General features: G+C 36.0%; 1 protein-coding gene across 1 annotated transcript in view; it reads left to right on the top strand.

Moving 5' to 3' along the window:
- The window catches only part of AGBL4 (AGBL carboxypeptidase 4), a 1384112-nt gene that overhangs the window by 238789 nt on the left and 1127458 nt on the right, over nucleotides 1–17865 (top strand). Inside the window, exon 3 of the mRNA XM_059898403.1 lies at nucleotides 9123–9247. Coding sequence (XP_059754386.1) covers nucleotides 9123–9247 — 125 coding nt within the window. The remainder of the gene's footprint in view (nucleotides 1–9122; nucleotides 9248–17865) is intronic.

Raw genomic sequence — 17865 nt, 5'->3', positions numbered from 1 at the left:
ATTCCTAGATATTTTATTCTTTTTGTTACAATGGTAAACGGGAGTGTTTTCTTAATTTCACTTTCAGATTTTTCATCATTAGTATATAGGAATGCAAGAGATTTCTGTGCATTAATTTTGTATCCTGCTACTTTACCAAATTCATTGATTAGCTCTAGTAGTTTTCTGGTAGCATCTTTAGGATTCTCTATGTATAGTATCATGTCATCTGCAAACAGTGACAGCTTTACTTCTTCTTTTCCGATTTGGATTTCTTTTATTTCTTTGTCTTCTCTGATTGCTGTGGCTAACACTTCCAAAACTATGTTGAATAATAGTGGTGAGAGTGGGCAACTTTGTCTTGTTCCTGATCTTAGTGGAAATGGTTTCAGTTTTTCACCATTGAGGACAATGTTGGCTGTGGGTTTCTCATACATAGCCTTTATTATGTTGAGGAAAGTTCCCTCTATGCCTACTTTCTGCAGGGCTTTTATCATAAATGGGTGTTGAATTTTGTCAAAAGCTTTCTCTGCATCTATTGAGATGATCATATGGTTTTTCTCCTTCAATTTGTTAATATGATGTGTCACGTTGATTGATTTGCGTATATTGAAGAATCCTTGCATTCCTGGAATAAACCCCACTTGATCCTGGTGTATAATCCTTTTAATGTGCTGTTGGATTCTGTTTGCTAGTATTTTGTTGACGATTTTTGCATCTATATTCATCAGTTATATTGGCCTGTAGTTTTCTTTCGTTGTGACATCTTTGTCTGGTTTTGGTATCAGGGTGATGGTGGCCTCGTAGAATGAGTTGGGGAGTGTTCCTCCCTTCCAATATTTTGGAAGAGTTTGAGAAGGATAGGTGTTAGCTCTTCTCTAAATGTTTGATAGAATTCGCCTGTGAAGCCATCTGGTCCTGAGCTTTTGTTTGTTGGAAGATTTTTAATCACAGTTTCAATTTCAGTGCTTGTGATTGGTCTGTTCATATTTTCTATTTCTTCCTGGTTCAGTCTCGGCAGGTTGTGCATTTCTAAGAATCTATCCATTTCTTCCAGGTTGTCCATTTTATTGGCATAGATTTTCTTGTAGTAATCTCTCATGATCGTTTGTATTTCTGCAGTGTCAGTGGTTACTTTTTCTTTTTCATTTCTAATTCTATTGATTTGAGTCTTCTCCCTTTTTCTCTTGATGAGTCTGGCTAATGGTTTATCAATTTTGTTTATCTTCTCGAAGAACCAGCTTTTAGTTTCATTGATTTTTCGTATTGTTTCCTTCATTTCTTTTTCATTTATTTCTGATCTGATCTTTATGATTTCTTTCCTTCTGCTAGCTTTGGGGTTTTTTTTTGCTCTTCTTTCTCTAATTTCTTTAGGTGCAAGGTTAGGTTGTTTATTCGAGATGTTTCCTGTTTCTTGATGTAGGCTTGTATTGCTATTAACTTCCCTCTTAGAACTCCTTTTGCTGCGTCCCATAGGTTTTGGGTCGTCGTGTCTCCATTTTCATTTGTTTCTAGGTATTTTTTGATTTCCCCTTTGATTTCTTCAGTGATCACTTCGTTATTAAGTAGTTTATTGTGTAGCCTCCATGTGTTTGTATTTTTTACAGATCTTTTCCTGTAATTGATATCTAGTCTCATAGCGTTGTGGTCGGAAAAGATACTTGATACAATTTCAATTTTCCTAAATTTACCCAGGCTTGATTTGTGACCCAAGATATGATCTATCCTGGAGAATGTTCCATGAGCACTTGAGAAAAATGTGTATTCTGTTGTTTTTGGGTGGAATGTCCTATAAATATCAATTAAGTCCATCTTGTTTAATGTATCATTTAAAGCTTGTGTTTCCTTATTTATTTTCATTTTGGATGATCTGTCCGTTGGTGAAAGTGGGGTGTTAAAGTCCCCTACTATGATTGTGTTGCTGTCGATTTCCCCTTTTATGGCTGTTAGTATTTGCCTTATGTATTGAGGTGATCCTATGTTGGGTGCATAAATATTTACAATTGTTATACCTTCCTCTTGGATCGATCCCTTGATCATTATATAGTGTCCTTCTTTGTCTCTTGTAATAGTCTTTATTTTAAAGTCTATTTTGACTGATATGAGAATTGCTACTCCAGCTTTCTTTTGATTTCCATTTGCATGGAATATCTTTTTCCATCCCCTCACTTTCAGTCTGTATGTGTCTCTAGGTCTGAAGTGGGTCTCTTGTAGACAGCATATATATGGGTCTTGTTTTTGTATCCATTCAGCCAGTCTGTGTCTTTTGGTGGGAGCATTTAATCCATTTACATTTAAGGTAATTATTGATATGTATGTTCCTATTCCCATTTTCTTAAATGTTTTGGGTTTGTTATTGTAGGTGTTTTCCTTCTCTTGTGTTTCTTGCCTAGAGAAGTTCCTTTAGCATTTGTTGTAAAGCTGGTTTGGTGGTGCTGAACTCTCTCAGCTTTTGCTTGTCTGTAAAGGTTTTAATTTCTCTATCAAATCTGAAGGAGATCCTTGCTGGGTAGAGTAACCTTGGTTGTAGGTTTTTCTCCTTCATGACTTTAAGTATATCCTGCCACTCCCTTCTGGCTTGCAGAGTTTCTGCTGAAAGATCAGCTGTTAACCTTATGGGGATTCCCTTGTGTGTTATTTGTTGTTTTTCCCTTGCTGCTTTTAATATGTTTTCTTTATATTTAATTTTTGATAGTTTGATTAATATGTGTCTTGGCGTGTTTCTCCTTGGATTTATCCTGTATGGGACTCTCTGTGCTTCCAGGACTTAACTATTTCCTTTCCCATCTTAGGGAAGTTTTCAACTATAATCTCTTCAAATATTTTCTCAGTCCCTTTCTTTTTCTCTTCTTCTTCTGGGACCCCTATAATTCGAATGTTGGTGCGTTTCATGTTGTCCCAGAGGTCTCTGAGACTGTTCTCAGTTCTTTTTATTCTTTTTTCTTTATTCTGCTCTGCAGTAGTTATTTCCACTATTTTATCTTCCAGGTCACTTATCCGTTCTTCTGCCTCAGTTATTCTGCTATTGATCCCGTCTAGAGTATTTTTAATTTCATTTATTGTGTTTTTCATCATTGCTTGGTTCGTCTTTAGTTCTTTTATGTCCTTGTTAAATGTTTCTTGCATTTTGTCTATTCTATTTCCAAGATTTTGGATCATCTTTACTATCATTATTCTGAATTCTTTTTCAGGTAGACTACCTATTTCCTCTTCATTGGTTAGGTCTGGTGTGTTTTGACCCTGCTCTTTCACCTGCTCTGTGTTTTTTTGTCTTCTCATTTTGCTTATGTTACTGTGTTTGGGGTCTCCTTTTCACAGGCTGCAGGTTCGTAGTTCCCGTTGTTTTTGGTATCTGTCCCCAGTGGCTAAGGTTCGTTCAGTAGGTTGTGTAGGCTTCCTGGTGGAGGGGACTAGTGCCTGTGTTCTGGTGGATGAGGTTGGATCTTGTCTTTCTGGTGGGCACGTCCACGTCTGGTGGTGTGTTTTGGGGTGTCTGTGGCCTTATTATGATTTTAGACAGCCTCTCTGCTAATGGATGGGTATGTGTTCCTGTCTTGCTAGTTGTTTGGCATAGGGTGTCCAGCACTGTAGCTTGCTGGTCGTTGAATGAAACTGGGTCTTGATGTTGAGATGGAGATCTCTGAGAGATTTTCGCCGTTTGGTATTACATGGAGCTGGGAGGTCTCTTGTGGACCAGTGTTCTGAAGTTGGCTCTCCCACCTCAGAGGCACAGCCCTGATGCCTGGCTGGAGCACACCAAGAGCCTTTCATCCACATGGCTCAGAATAAAAGGGAGAAAAAAACAGAAAGAAAGAAAGAGGATAAAATAAAATAAAAGTATTATAATAAAACATAAGAAAAAAATTAAGAATAAATTTATTAAGAAAAAATTTATTTTTATTTTTTAAAAATTGATTTATTAATTTTTTATAATAAAAATAAGAAAAAATTAAGAAACAATTTATTAAGAAAAAAGTTTTAATTTTTAAAAATAAAAAATATGAAAAAACTTATCAAAAAATTTTTTTAATTTCTAAAAATAGGAAATAAGGAAAAAATTATTAAGAAAACATTTATTAGGAAAAAAAATTTTTTTAAGTAAAAAAAGAAAAAAAAAAAAATTGACAGACCTAACTCTAGGACTAATGGTGAAAGCAAAGCTATACAGACAAAATCTCACCCAGAAGCATACACCTATACACTCACAAAAAAAGGAAAAGGGGAAAAATTAATAAATCCTGCTCCCAAAGTCCACTTGCTGAATTTGGGATGATTCGTTGTCTATTCAGGTATTCAACAGATGCAGGCACATCAAGTTGTTTGTGGAGCTTTAATCCGCTGCTTCTGAGGCTGCTGGGAGAGATTGCCCTTTCTCTTCTTTGTTTGCACAGCTCCAGGGGTTCAGCTTTGGATTTGGACCCGCCTCTGCATGTAGGTCACCTGAGGGCGTCTGTTCCCCGCCCAGACAGAACGAGGTTAAAGGAGCAGCTGCTTCGGGGGCTCTGGCTCACTCAGGCCGGGGGGAGGGAGGGGCACGGATGCGGGGCGAGCCTGCGGCGGCAGAGGCCAGCGTGACATTGCAGCAGCCTGAGTCGCGCCGTGCGTTCTCCTGGGGAAGTTGTCCCCAGATCACGGGACCCTGGCAGTGGCGGGCTGCACTGGCTCCTGGGAGGGTCGGTGTGGAGAGTGACCTGTGCTCGCACACAGGCTTTTTGGTGGTGGCAGCAGCAGCCTTAGCGTCTCCTGCCCGTCTCTGGGGTCCACGCTGATAGCCGCGGCTCGCGCCCCCCTCTGGGTTCCGCGCTTATAGCCGCGGCTCGAGCCCGTCTCTGGAGTTCATTTAGGCTGCGCTCTGAATCCCCTCTTCTTGCGCGCCATGAAACAAAGAGGCAAGAAAAAGTCTCTTGCCTCTTCGGCAGCTGCAGACTTTTTCCCGGACTCCCTCCCGGCTAGCACTGAAGCCCGAGTCTCAGCTCCCAGCCCCCGCCCGCCCCGGCGGCTGAGCAGACAAGCCTCTGGGGCTGGTGAGTGCTGCTCGGCACCGAGCCTCCATGCGGGAATCTCTCCATTTTTCCCTCTGCGCCCCTTTGGCTGCGCTCTCCTCCGTGGCTCTGAAACTTCCCCCCTCTGCCACCCGCAGTCTCTGCCCACGAAGGGGCTTCCTAGTGTGTGGGAACCTTTCCTGCTTCACAGCTCCCTCCCACTGGTGCAGGTCCCGTCCCTCTTCTTTTGTCTCTGTTTTTTCTTTTTTCTTTTGCCCTACCCAAGTACGTGGGGATTTTCTTGCCTTTTGGGAGGTCTGACGTCTTCTGCCAGCGTTCAGTGGGTGTTCTGTAGGAGCAGTTCCACGTGTAGATGTATTTCTACTGTATCTGTGGGAAGGAAGGTGATCTCCGCGTCTTACTCTTCCGCCATCTTGCCTCCTGTCCCTAGATATCCTTTTAAATCACATTTTCAAATTGTCTAAATCCTTTCTGAATATTATCTTGGTTTTTCTCAGTTTGTGGTATTGGTATGTTAAAATTTCTCACCATATTTCTAAATTTGTCTCTATCTTCTTTTATTTTGTCAAATTTTACTTATATATTTTGAAGATCTATTGTTAGTTGTATATACTTTTAAGATTTTTGTATCTTGTTGATGGACTTACCTGTTTTGCATCATGAAATATCTCTGTTCATTTCTAGTAACGTTTCTTGATTAAAGCCTACCTTGTCTGAGATAAATATAGCTACATTAGCTTTCTTTTGATAGTGCTTTCCTATTAAAACTTTTTCATTAAATTAATAAGTATTGTACCCTCTACAACATAGGGCTCAGTAAATATTTTTGGCTGATGATAGTTGAAAAGACCATTTATTTTCAGTCTTTCTGTGCTCTTAAATGTAAAGTTTGTCTTTATAAGCAATATATATAGTTGTTTTCTTTATCCAGAGTATTTTTATCTCTATTTGTAATATTTAGTCCATTTATATTTAACACATTTATTGATATATTTGTCTTTAAAATCTACATATAATTTTTTTTTGTATTTGTCCTATATTTTAAATTCTTATTTGCTTTTTTTTTTGTCCTTTCATATAAGTGGAAGGGAACCAGATGATATAGAGGCATGGTCAGCTTATTTCAATAGCTGTTTTCAGAACATCATCAATTGGCACTTTGTTGAAATATTACTGGTAATACAAGGAAAGCATTTTTATACATACACACAGAGAGAATACTCCTCTTAGAAATGGTGAAGAAGGCCAACAGAATAGTTACAGAAGACCAAAGACCAGATGCTTATTATTATTTGGAACTGTAAACTTAGTGAAAGCAAAGACCTTTTTGTTTGACTTACTATCTGTTCTATTTTATAGTACATAGTATAGTACTTTTTGAATGAATAACTGATTGAATGGCTGAAGAAATGAATTGGCTGTAGCTATGGTATATTCCAAAGCGTAACACAGTGGAGTCAGAAGTCTTTGTTTCAAGGTCTCGCCATGGTGCTTTAAAGCATGAACTTAAGCAAGCACTAAACATTCCTGAGTCTCAGTTTACTCATTATGGGGTCATGGTGAGGCTTTAGTAATATAAAGGATCTGAAATAATTTTGAAACTGTAAATTTTAAGACACATATAGTGCATTATTATTAGGCACAATACATAGCAACAATTTTAAGACATGTTATTATTAATCAGAATCCATTTATAGTGCTCCAGAATTAAAAACAAAATAAAAATCTTCTTTCCTTTGAGTATTGAAATGTACATTAATGTTTAATTTTTCAACCATGAACTTTTAGAAGTCAAGAAAATAGTGGCTTTTTAACTTTTTGTTGTTTTAAGGATAGTAAGTTTTTATTAAGGATTATAACTTATATTGTACCTTCAGTGTGTATTATCTTTATATTCTTCCAACCAGCTTTTTTAGTAGAAGCTGTTGTCTAGTGGCTAGAGACATATTGTTTGAATTCAAATCCCAGCTGACTCATACTTGCTTACATGCTGTATAGCTTTGGATAAGTTATTTTATATCTTCGTCCCTTGTTTTTTTCATATGTAAAATGGGGATAGTAATGGTTTCTACCACGTGAGTGTTGTGAGAATTAAATAGGTTAGTATACCTAGCATTTGGGACAGTATGTGGCATGTAGAAATGCTCAGAAAATGTTAATTTTCTATTGAAAATTCGTGTTAATATCAGTTATATACTAGTTAAAATTAATGTTCATTAATTAACTTAGAGATAAATATTCATATTTCTGTTTATATGATTCTTACTTTATAGTTGAAAAAGCAGAGGTTGATAGAGGTTAAGTGAATTTTCCAAGGTCACTCAGTAAGTGACAGAGATAAAACTTGAGTCTAGATCTTCTGATTTCAAGTTTAGTCCTCTCATGTGATAAGTGTTCTGCCCTCTACAACAGAAGCTTAGTAAATATTTTTGGAGGATAATATTTGAAAGGACCATTTCATTGAAGAATCTCCTTGGAAATTTTGAAGACAATTGAAACTAGAAAGATTAAAAGCTTTTGGTCCTGATTAGCTCTTATTTGTATTTTGCCATCAATGCATTTTTAAAAATATTTATGTACTTAACTTGAGGTAACTGATCGTTCTGGTTCTGGAAGGAGGAATACGTTTGGTTTCTCCACCCACATTTTGATGAGAGCAGACAAAAATCACCCTAAGATTAATTGATTTGGTTTTGAAGGAAGGGTTCTCTTATTGTCTTGGATCACTGCCTGATCAATCCTAGAATCAGGCAGCCAAAGAATGTTACAGCTGAAAGGAACCTTAGAAGTTAGGTAACTCAATATTCTCATTTTGCAGATGAGGCCCTGAGAGGGTAAGTAACTTACCCATTGTTGCACAGTGAGTCAATTGAGCTCGAATTCAGATCTGATGATTCCCAGGCTAGTACTGCATCTACTACAGCTGTTGCTCAGAAAAACAAGTGACATGCCGGTAAAACTAGTAAAAGAAATAATTTAAAACTTTGGTGGATATAAGGTTAAAGTTTAATTCTGAGTGTTCTTTTGGAGAAAGATAGGCTAGAGCTCATTTTTTGGGGATGACTTATGGAATTATTATTTTTTAATTTTTTTTAAAATTGAAGTATAGTTGATTTACAGTGTTGTGTTAATTTCTGCTGTACAGCAGAGTGACTCAGTTATACACATATATACATTCTTTTTTATATTCTTTTCCATTATGGTTTATCCCAGGATATTGAATATCGTTCCCTGTGCTATACAGTAGGACCTTACTGTTAAAAGTAGGATGTTGCTGTGCTCTTCAAGTACAATACTATACTGACTTCTCAATCAATTGCTTTGTTGCTTTCTATAGTCGTGTTTACTCTTCTTTAGTTGTTGATTATCTGGTTTGGGAATTCACAAGGCTCTTAGCTTTTATTTTTATCCCATCCCACTGTTAACATTTTGGGCAATTCACCACTCATGAGAATATCAGGCAGAGAGAGGAGAGACAAAGAATGGGACTCACACCCAAGTATATACATTTTTGATATGCCTGTTCTGTTGGTGGAGGAAATGGAAATTAATCTCGTGGTTGTTTGCGACTTTACCGTTATTATTGTTATGTAGCAACTACTTCTAATTTTTGTTTAAACCTTACTCTGCTTTATATATTCTCTAACATGTTCTGATAGAAGTTCGGAAATACACCAAACACAGTACAAACTGCATAGCCGTGCTGTGAGAATTAAACAAGATCAAATATATTAGAGGTAATTTGTATACTATAATGCTTAATACAAAATACATGAGGTATTATCATCTTTGGTTTTCTAACTAGGAAACTGAAGTTTGGTTGTGATTCTTACTTGGTTCACAGGCACTTGCCACATGCTCTATATAGCATCCCAATCTGTCAAAGATACTTGTAGCACAAATAGATCTGCTAGGTCATAAAGATAGAAAGAGTTGCTTGTACCACAGCCTAGACTAGCTGAAAACCTCCTCTTTCTGGACTACATTCAGAGTTGGCAGCCCTGCAGATTGTGAAAAATGAACCTATAAGTACTGAGTGATGACAAATGTCATTGTCAGAGCTCATAATATTTAAATGTATATACCATTGAGCTTCATGAACTTTTATTAAAACCCAGTTCTCTTAATTTTTATTAACAGGTAACCTTGGACGGGTGGACCAGGTCTCTGAGTTTGAGTATGATTTATTCATTAGGCCGGATACCTGTAATCCACGCTTCCGAGTCTGGTTCAACTTTACTGTTGAGAACGTGAAAGAATCACAGGTGAGAGAAATAGTGGATACCTTCAGTGTGGTTTTGGTAGGAAGATTATGGTTTTGTGTTATTTTAGTAATATCAAAATAATGACCATATTAGGAATATATTCTTGTATATGTGCTGTAGTGATATCATTTTATTTTAAGAGATAGAGAGTAACAGGTATAATATGCTGACTTTTGTTAAATGGTGGTTATGAAAAAAACAAATAGATTATCTGAGAACTCAAAGTGTTCTTTACCGATGGAAGCATTAGTGTTATGTGCTAGGCTTCCTTGGGGGACACTATAAGGAACCATTTCAAGTGACTTGCTATTATGTTTATTATAGAGTGCTGTTCTGTATGTTATTTTTTTCACAAGACTCAGTTTCAGAAAAAGCTTTTCTTCTCCTATATAACAAGGTGTTTCTATCTTAACAATATGATTCTTATAACTCATCCTACTTTTCCCTTTGCTTTGGCTGCTGGAAAACTCTGAGCCAATTTTATAGCCCAATATAATGACTCTGGAAAGCTTTTTTGCTTGTGTTTTTGTACACTAACTTTTCTGTTATTCTGATAGTATTACTCTATCTTTAACCACGATTACTTCATCTACATTTTCTAACATAACAGTGTATTTTTTATAATCCTGTTCAAATCTGTTTTGAACAAAGTATTGATGAAAATAGAGAGAACTAACGACATATGCTTTGAAAAACATTAATAAAAATCTAACCCTAAGAAATCAGTTATCATTATTATATTGAGACAGCTGATTCTGGAAGACTTTGCACAAACTTTGTACACATAGTGATAGGATTCTTTTAAGCAAATGAAGCATAGCCCTATAATCTAACATCTGCCTTCTTCCTTCGGGGTCATTTTTTTCTAGCATATTTGGGAGAAAGTGAGGAGTTTGTTTAATTTCCCTTCCCAAGTCAATCTATTCTGCTTGCTCTTTCACCTGGTTGCTTGCTTCTCTCTATCTTCTTTCAACTGCAACTTGAGTCATGTGTTAGGTAGGCAGTGGTCAGTGTCTGGAATTTAGGGACCCTCATTTGTCCTTGACACAATGCTGTTCCTGGCATGCTGGCTTCAGCAGAAGAGGGGTTCAGGAACAGCCACTTCACTTTACTACTGATTCTTTTAATTTTCTACAACACCACTGACACAGGACTGGGTGTATGTAATGCTTACTGATGTTTAGGGCTAACTAGAAGGAATTAAATATATGGGAGAGCTTTGAACATGGTTAGCTATATATGATATAGCAACTTAGGACAGTGGGAAAAAAGTTAAACCTCACACAGATTGTTGCTCTAGGACAAACTTTAGTTCCTTGCTTTGCTTCTTAGTTTGACTTACTCTCCCATGAGAGAATTCCTTTTTCAGTTTTTCATAGTAAGAATAATATTCCTTCCCTGAAACCACCTTTGGGAAACCTACACTTTGCCTACAGGGCTTCACCTGTCCCTAGGATTGTCCCTCTTATTCCAGCAAGACAATCAATGATCCTCAAAGTGCTTTTTCCAAAGTCTATGTTACTGACTCTTGAGAGTATAACTCACAACAGAAGGCTTTAGCCACATGTACAAGACTGAATCTTGGCACTCCAAGTTTGGGTTCCCTATGAAGATATCTCTGCTACCATGAGGTAAGCATATACCCCTCATTCTTCTGTTGGTGTGCCTGTCTCATGTCAGTAACTTACAATTGTCACATACACACACCACTGAAAAACAAACAGTAATTCTGAGGCAGTATAGTCAATTCATATTAAGGAAAGGAAACATTTTCTTTAAAGCAGTATAATCTGCCAGGATTTCTAAATTCATAAAGGGGATTACTCTTTTCCTGTTTATGCACAGCACATGCATACCTTTCAACTTGCCTACTGTAACCAGGAATCCACTAACTCCTGACAAATGAGACCTATTACTTTTCAAGGAACAAAGTCTGTTCTTATATCCTTTGCTAAGTAGAGACCTAACAGAAACTCTGAAATTATAGTGGTTTTTTTTTTTTAACTTTGGTCCATGTTGAATTCCTAGTCTAGTTTTTCTTTCATGTTAGTCTCTCATAAAGACTATCCTTATATAGCTCCTATGGTCAGGTGCGGGGGTTGCAGAGCGGTGGGATGGCTAGAGTGTTAGGAAAATGTGTTTCTTAAGTTACATATCACCTGGGATAGTCTTTTGGACAAGTTGGTCATACATTTCAAAGTTTCTTGTTCTTTGGTCTTCTAGTTTGCTTACAGGTATATTCATTTTGTTGCTTAAAATGTCTCTTACAGGGTGTTATAATTTTCATACTACATGTTAAAGTCATACAGTCTCTTTTGAATCTTCTCTATCAATCAAGGAAGTAACATGAATATGTTCCAAGTTATTCTAATAAGAGAGTTGGTGCTGTTTTATGGATACTTATTTTTAAAGTTGAAGGAACCAATATTTGCTCGGTCTGTCTGAGTTCGATCTTCATATCCAGTGTTATCCTACCCTTGTTACAATTAGAAATCATGAGCATGTTTATCTGGTTTCCTGGAGCCTGATGCTTTATCAACCTCTTTCTGTGGGCCATTGCTTCATCAACTGTAATCACATTATACAGTTATGGAAATCTGTCTCAAGAAGGCATAAAGATCTGCTGGAAAGATATAATACATATCTCTAGCTCACAGGATATTTGTTTTCATGGTTGTCTACATGAAAAAGAATGGTTTTACTATTAAGTTTGACTTGTGAGGCCTGTTTTTATGATGTGTCTTCCTGTAATCTTTTTCCATCTCTCCAATTTCCTTTAAAATGAGACCTTCATGAATGTAATCTAGTCAGGAGCCTTATTTAGGTTTTGGTACTAGCGGGTAAAAGAAATATTAGTCATCAAAGGCTGACTCCACTAAAAATCAAAGCATCAAATATACTGTATAAACAGGTCTAGCTTTTGGGTTATCTTCCTTATGTTTTTAGAAAGTGATAAAAGCTTGGAACATATGGTGCTGTATTCCAGGACCGATATATTAACCCCCTGAAGTAGTTGTTAAATAGTACATTTGCAAGAATCTATGATAACTAAACATCCCAGTATCTTTATTGAAAAGTAATTTTCTCTCTGAAAAACCTATATTAAATATTCTTATGTAGAAATTTATTATTGATGCAGCAGAACACTTGTGTGATGTGAAAGCAAATCTTTCTATTTAAATATGGTAAAACTTCAGCCAATAAGAAGACATAAAATGATGTGCCTGGACTGTTGGAACTGTTTTCTTTCCTTTATAATCTTTTTATCTCTTTGAGTTAATTTTTTCCCCTTTCTGATTATAAAAGTATCCAATGCTCACTGTAGAACATTTGGAAAATATAGATAATTATTAGAAGCAGAGAAAAAGCACATGCCCCCCCACCCCCCGAAACACACACCCATAATCTTACTACCTAGAAGCAAATACTATTAACTTTTGACATATTTACTTCTAGGCTTATTTATTTTCTATTTTATTTTTGGAGCATAATTAAATTTGTACCATATATACATTTTTATATCTTACTTATAAGGAAGCTAAGTGGTATCACAAGCAATTTTCTGTCATTAAAAACCTCATAAACATGGCTGCACAATAGCTATGTACTATTGGACCATTTCTTTAAATCTTGGGCATAAAGATTATTTTCCATTATCGGTTGTTATAAATAACACTGTAGTAAACATCTTTATGCGTGAAGTGTTACCCAGATTTCATTTTGCTTCCTTAGGATAAATTCCTTGAGGGAAATTGATGAGCAAAGTATATTAATATTTTAAAAACTCTTTATTCATATTTCTAAATTGCTGCCAGACAATTTTTGGTATTTTTTGTGTCCTATCAGCAGTCAGTGAGATGCTTTTTCTTTAATTTCTTGTTTTGAAATGTTTAATGAACTCAGAAGTTCATACATTTAGAATAAATTGTTTCTTTTTTCTCTCTTACTTTGAATATAATGCAATGTTTCAGGCCTCTAGTCATAAAGGAATTAACTGCATTCCAGTAACGTGAGACAACAAAACATACCAATTTATCATTTTGACTCTTTCTTAATTCATCAATCCTGTTTTGTCTGGGTGTGCCAACAGAGTTTCCTCTGAGGTATATAATGTGAAATTTTTTTTTAGACTTTTTTTTTTTAACAATGAAATATTTCTCACATTATTATAAGCAGTAATGTAGCTTAAATACACACATGCATGTGTGCACACACACACACACATTTTTATATATGACATGTCTGAATTGGACTTTAAAAATTCCAAGAGTTTGCTGCTGCTTTAGTCTCCATCCTGGAGATTTCAGTCTCAGTAAAACTTCATCCTGGCTATGGCCAGATTTGACAGTAAACAGAGGCAACATATCGTGGTAGAAAGATCGCAGGACAATGGATTCAAACAGACTTGGGTTTATATACTGAGTCATACTTATGAGCTGTTTTACCGTTGATCGGTTAAATTAATCTCTTGGCACCTCAGTTTTCCATCTGTAAAGCAAAGATGATAATACTATTTCATGTGAGTGTTGTGCAAATTAAATGGGAAAATGCAGCTAAAGAGCCTACCATGGTGTTTGGTAGATAGATAATAGAGATTCACTACTTGATGGCTATTGTTTTTATTAAAACACCTCAACAGTAGAAACAAGACTAAAAACAGTGAAAGGAAAAACTACCACAACAAATTATCACTGATTATTACTACTGTTTTTGTTCTGCTCTTCTTCCTTCTCTTTCTCCTTCTTCCAGTCCTTTTCTTCATCTTCTTTCTTCTTTCAAATCTGCTATTGCAAAATATCATCATCATCATCATCATCAACATAATCATCATCATCAAGCAACTTGTAATCGTTATGAATATGTACTCTATATTAGACATGCCTGAATTCCAGGCCTAGCTCTGCCAATTACTTTCTATGTCTGTGATAAAAGCCTCCTAACTGGCTCCCTGTTTATATTCTAGGCCTACCCTGTCTTTAATGTGTACTCTTAACAGGGAAATGGGAGTAATTTTATGATGTAGGTCGTATCATGTGACTACTCTGTTAAACTCCTCTAATTAATTTTTGCATCTCAGAGTAAAAGATGATATCTCTAAAATGGTCCACTAGATCCTGCAAAATCATTGGTCCAACCCACCTATCCTACCCTGCAACATACGCACTTCTTTGACCACATTTCCTACTACTTTCTGCCTTGCCCACACAGCTCTGGCTTCTTTGCTGTACCTCAAGCCAGGCATGTTTCCACCTTAGAACATTGGCTTATGGCTTAGGGCAATGACTATTCCCATTTGCCCTTTCTATCAGATATTTGTATAACAAATTTCCTTACTTCCTTTGTCTTTGCTCAAATGCCACATTCTCTATGAGGCCAATCTTAGTGACTATTCATTTTGTTCTCCTCCACACACCCCACATACTCTGTTCTACTTTTTCTTTTAGAAACTATCACTTTATAATATAGTGTTTAATTAATTCTTTTATATATTATGTCTATTTTTTGTCTTTCTCTTTGCCCTCAACGATACACATAGGCTTATTTAAAGTTTTCTTAGTGCAGGCCTAATGTAGTGATGGTTGTTGGGTCTTTCTGGGTCCAGACACGACCCTTCTGGAGCATCTACTGAGTGCTCCAGATGTTCAAAGGGGTCTTTTTAATCTGTCTGGTTACAATTAGAACATCCCCCATCCCTCTGTCTTGAAAGCTAGAGTTATCATAGGAATTATCTCATTTGTTTCCCTTCTATTAGGGATCCCACCTTTGTGATGCTAATTATCCAGTGTCTGAAAACATCTATTTCAAATATTTTATTCAGTTTTTTAGTTGTTTATGGTATTAGGTAGATGTGGAACCAGTTACTCCATTGTGAACATCAAGGCTTGCTTTTAAGTATTACTAAGGCAGGTCTAGAGTAGCCTGAACTTTAGGGCCAGTTTAACTCTGCTACTAAGATGTGATACTTCTGGAGTCTCTAGTGAAGTGTTATGATTTGTTTGGGTTTGAATGTCTCCCAGCTCTGTGTGAGTTCTTGGAATTGTTCTACCACTTTTTAGTAATTGTTCTTTGCTTATTCTCATGGAGTCTTACCTTATGTATGTACAGCTTTGCATTCAGCCAAAGAATCAAGTTGAGCCCTATGTCAGTTTCTGGAGTTTTTCTGTGCATAGTTTTGTCTTCTTCAGTGCTCTCTGTTCTGTAATTCCAGCCACATCATCACCAACCCAACTCTGTAAACTCCAATTTCTGTTTAACTCAGTGAGGTATCCACATTTTTCATGAGCTCCTTTGCCTTGCATCATAGTTCAAAATGTGCCTACAGACAGAAATCTTTAGTGATCAGAAACCTTACCTTATTTCCCCCTCTCAGGGATCAATCATGAGTTGCCTACTGTCCACTGTCTTAAAAAAATGTTTTATATGTTTTGGCCCAACATTCTAGTTATTTATGGAGGGAGGGTAAATTTATTACCAGACAATCCATTATGGCTGGAAGCAGACCATGGTTGTGTTTTTTTGCAATACAGACCACAAAATAAGAGAAAGTTGAGAGAGTCCAGGACACATGCAAGCAAACTTAGAGAAGAGAGTACAGTAAGGGGATGGGGAGTCATGAAAAGGTAAAGGGTAGTAAAAACACGATGGATCAGTGCATTGAAAGTAGCATAACTATACCATCCAATGTCAATTTTTGTATCCAATCAGTCAATTTTGAGAGTGAAAGATGCTCTAATAATTACAACTGGACAACAGGCATAAACTAGAACTTTTCTAGGCAAACAGGGATTTTCATATACTCTTGTTGGAGATTCTTATGAAGTCAGTGGTTATTGTACGATAGTGAATAAGCTGCAAAGAGGTTGTCATTAGGTAGTAGAATGACTAAAAGAAAATTGAAGGAATTACAATTATTGTAACTATTGGAAATATCAAGGTGTATAGTATGGCTATGGGAGCAGCTAGAGGTATATAATGGAAGATAAGATATTGGAGAGGAGGAACTCAAAGTACCCAGAGTGTTGGAAATATTGTCTCTGTATATATTGGAGAAATGTCAGTGAGGTCTGAACAACAATCATTGAAAAATGAGAAGGAATGACAGAGGAGTACAGAGATAACATCAATAATGAGAGATAGTTGAAGGATAATCTGATAAAATGAGATTCAAACTATGTTTTTGGAAGTGAAAGCTCAATATTATAAAGATGTCAGTTCTCCCAAAATCACCCTTTAATACAATTCCAATCATTATCCTTGTCAAATTCTTTTCATAGAACTTGATAAGCTAATTGTAAAATTCACGCAGAAAAGCAAAGGGTCAAAAATAGCTAAGCCAACTTTGAAGAAGAATAATGAGTAGGTATATGTTTATTTGATAGAAACTTGTATTTCAGCTAATAATTTTTATTTATAGAATAGTGATTAAAATAGAATGGCATTTGAATAAGAATAGACAAATAGTCTAAATGGACAAACTGGAACTCAGAAACAAGGCTGTTTATATAAGGAAACTTGATATATGGCAGAGTTTGTATTATAAAATAGTAGGAATAGTAGGGCCTATTCAATCAATAGAGTTGTATGACAAAGAGCACCCCATCTCAAATTATTTTGAAAAACCTTTTAGATGGATTAAAGACATGGGTTTCTCTTCTACAAAATCCTTAAACATTTATACAAATTAAAAATTTAAACTATGAAAATAGATAAAAAATAAATATGTTATTGGCTTTGGAATAGTGTTGAATTTCTTATGCAAGGCACAGGAAAGCACAATTATAAAGAAATAGATAGATACTTTTGAGCTTGTAAAAATAAAGTCTATGTGACAAAGACCTAAAGTTGAAAGATATGTACTATTCTGGGAAAAGAAATTTGTGCAATATATTACAGGTATAAGATTGGTATCCAAAATACATAAAGAACTTTCACCAGAAAAAAAGAAAAACAAAACCAAGTAAGCCAAGGATATAAAGAGGCAACTTACAGAAGACTAAGTGATAATGCAAATAGAGCTATTCTCACAAAGGTTGGGTTTGGGAGAAGAAACCGTCTTAGCAGTCAGGAAAGGAAAGAGTAGAGAAATCTTTCTCAAGTATACTGGCATGTAAAAAACATCTCTTACTTCTGATTGTTCAGGAGTAGTGATAATATTAGAGTGTAGTGGGAAAAAGCATGAGCTTTTGTGTCGGAATCTTCATTCTGTTACTTGCCAGCTTTGTGTCCTTGGACAAGTTACATAACCCCACTAAACTTCAGTTATTCACCTTTAAATTTGGTTTAATACCACTGGCCTTGAGGTAATGTTTGAAAGATTGATAATAGATGTTAATAAAAGACCTGAATAACGTCTGCAACATGGGTACATATTTTTATTAGTAGCTTAAGTAAACTCACTTGTTGAATGAAGTTGGTGGCACATTTACTTTAGGATGGTCTTTATAAGATACACCATAAGTTAGCTATATTTCTGATTCATGGAGTCAGAAGTTCTTTGTTCAAGGAAACATTCAGAAAGTAGGGTAGCATTCAATATATAGAAAATATGGAAAGCTTAAAGAATTTGCATATCAGCTATGTTATTTCTGTTTTACTGTAAACACTGCCAACATGAACAC

Source organism: Balaenoptera ricei, chromosome 1, assembly GCF_028023285.1.
Source record: "Balaenoptera ricei isolate mBalRic1 chromosome 1, mBalRic1.hap2, whole genome shotgun sequence".
NCBI classification, from domain to species: domain Eukaryota; kingdom Metazoa; phylum Chordata; class Mammalia; order Artiodactyla; family Balaenopteridae; genus Balaenoptera; species Balaenoptera ricei.
This window is presented reverse-complemented; position numbering and strand designations above follow the sequence as displayed.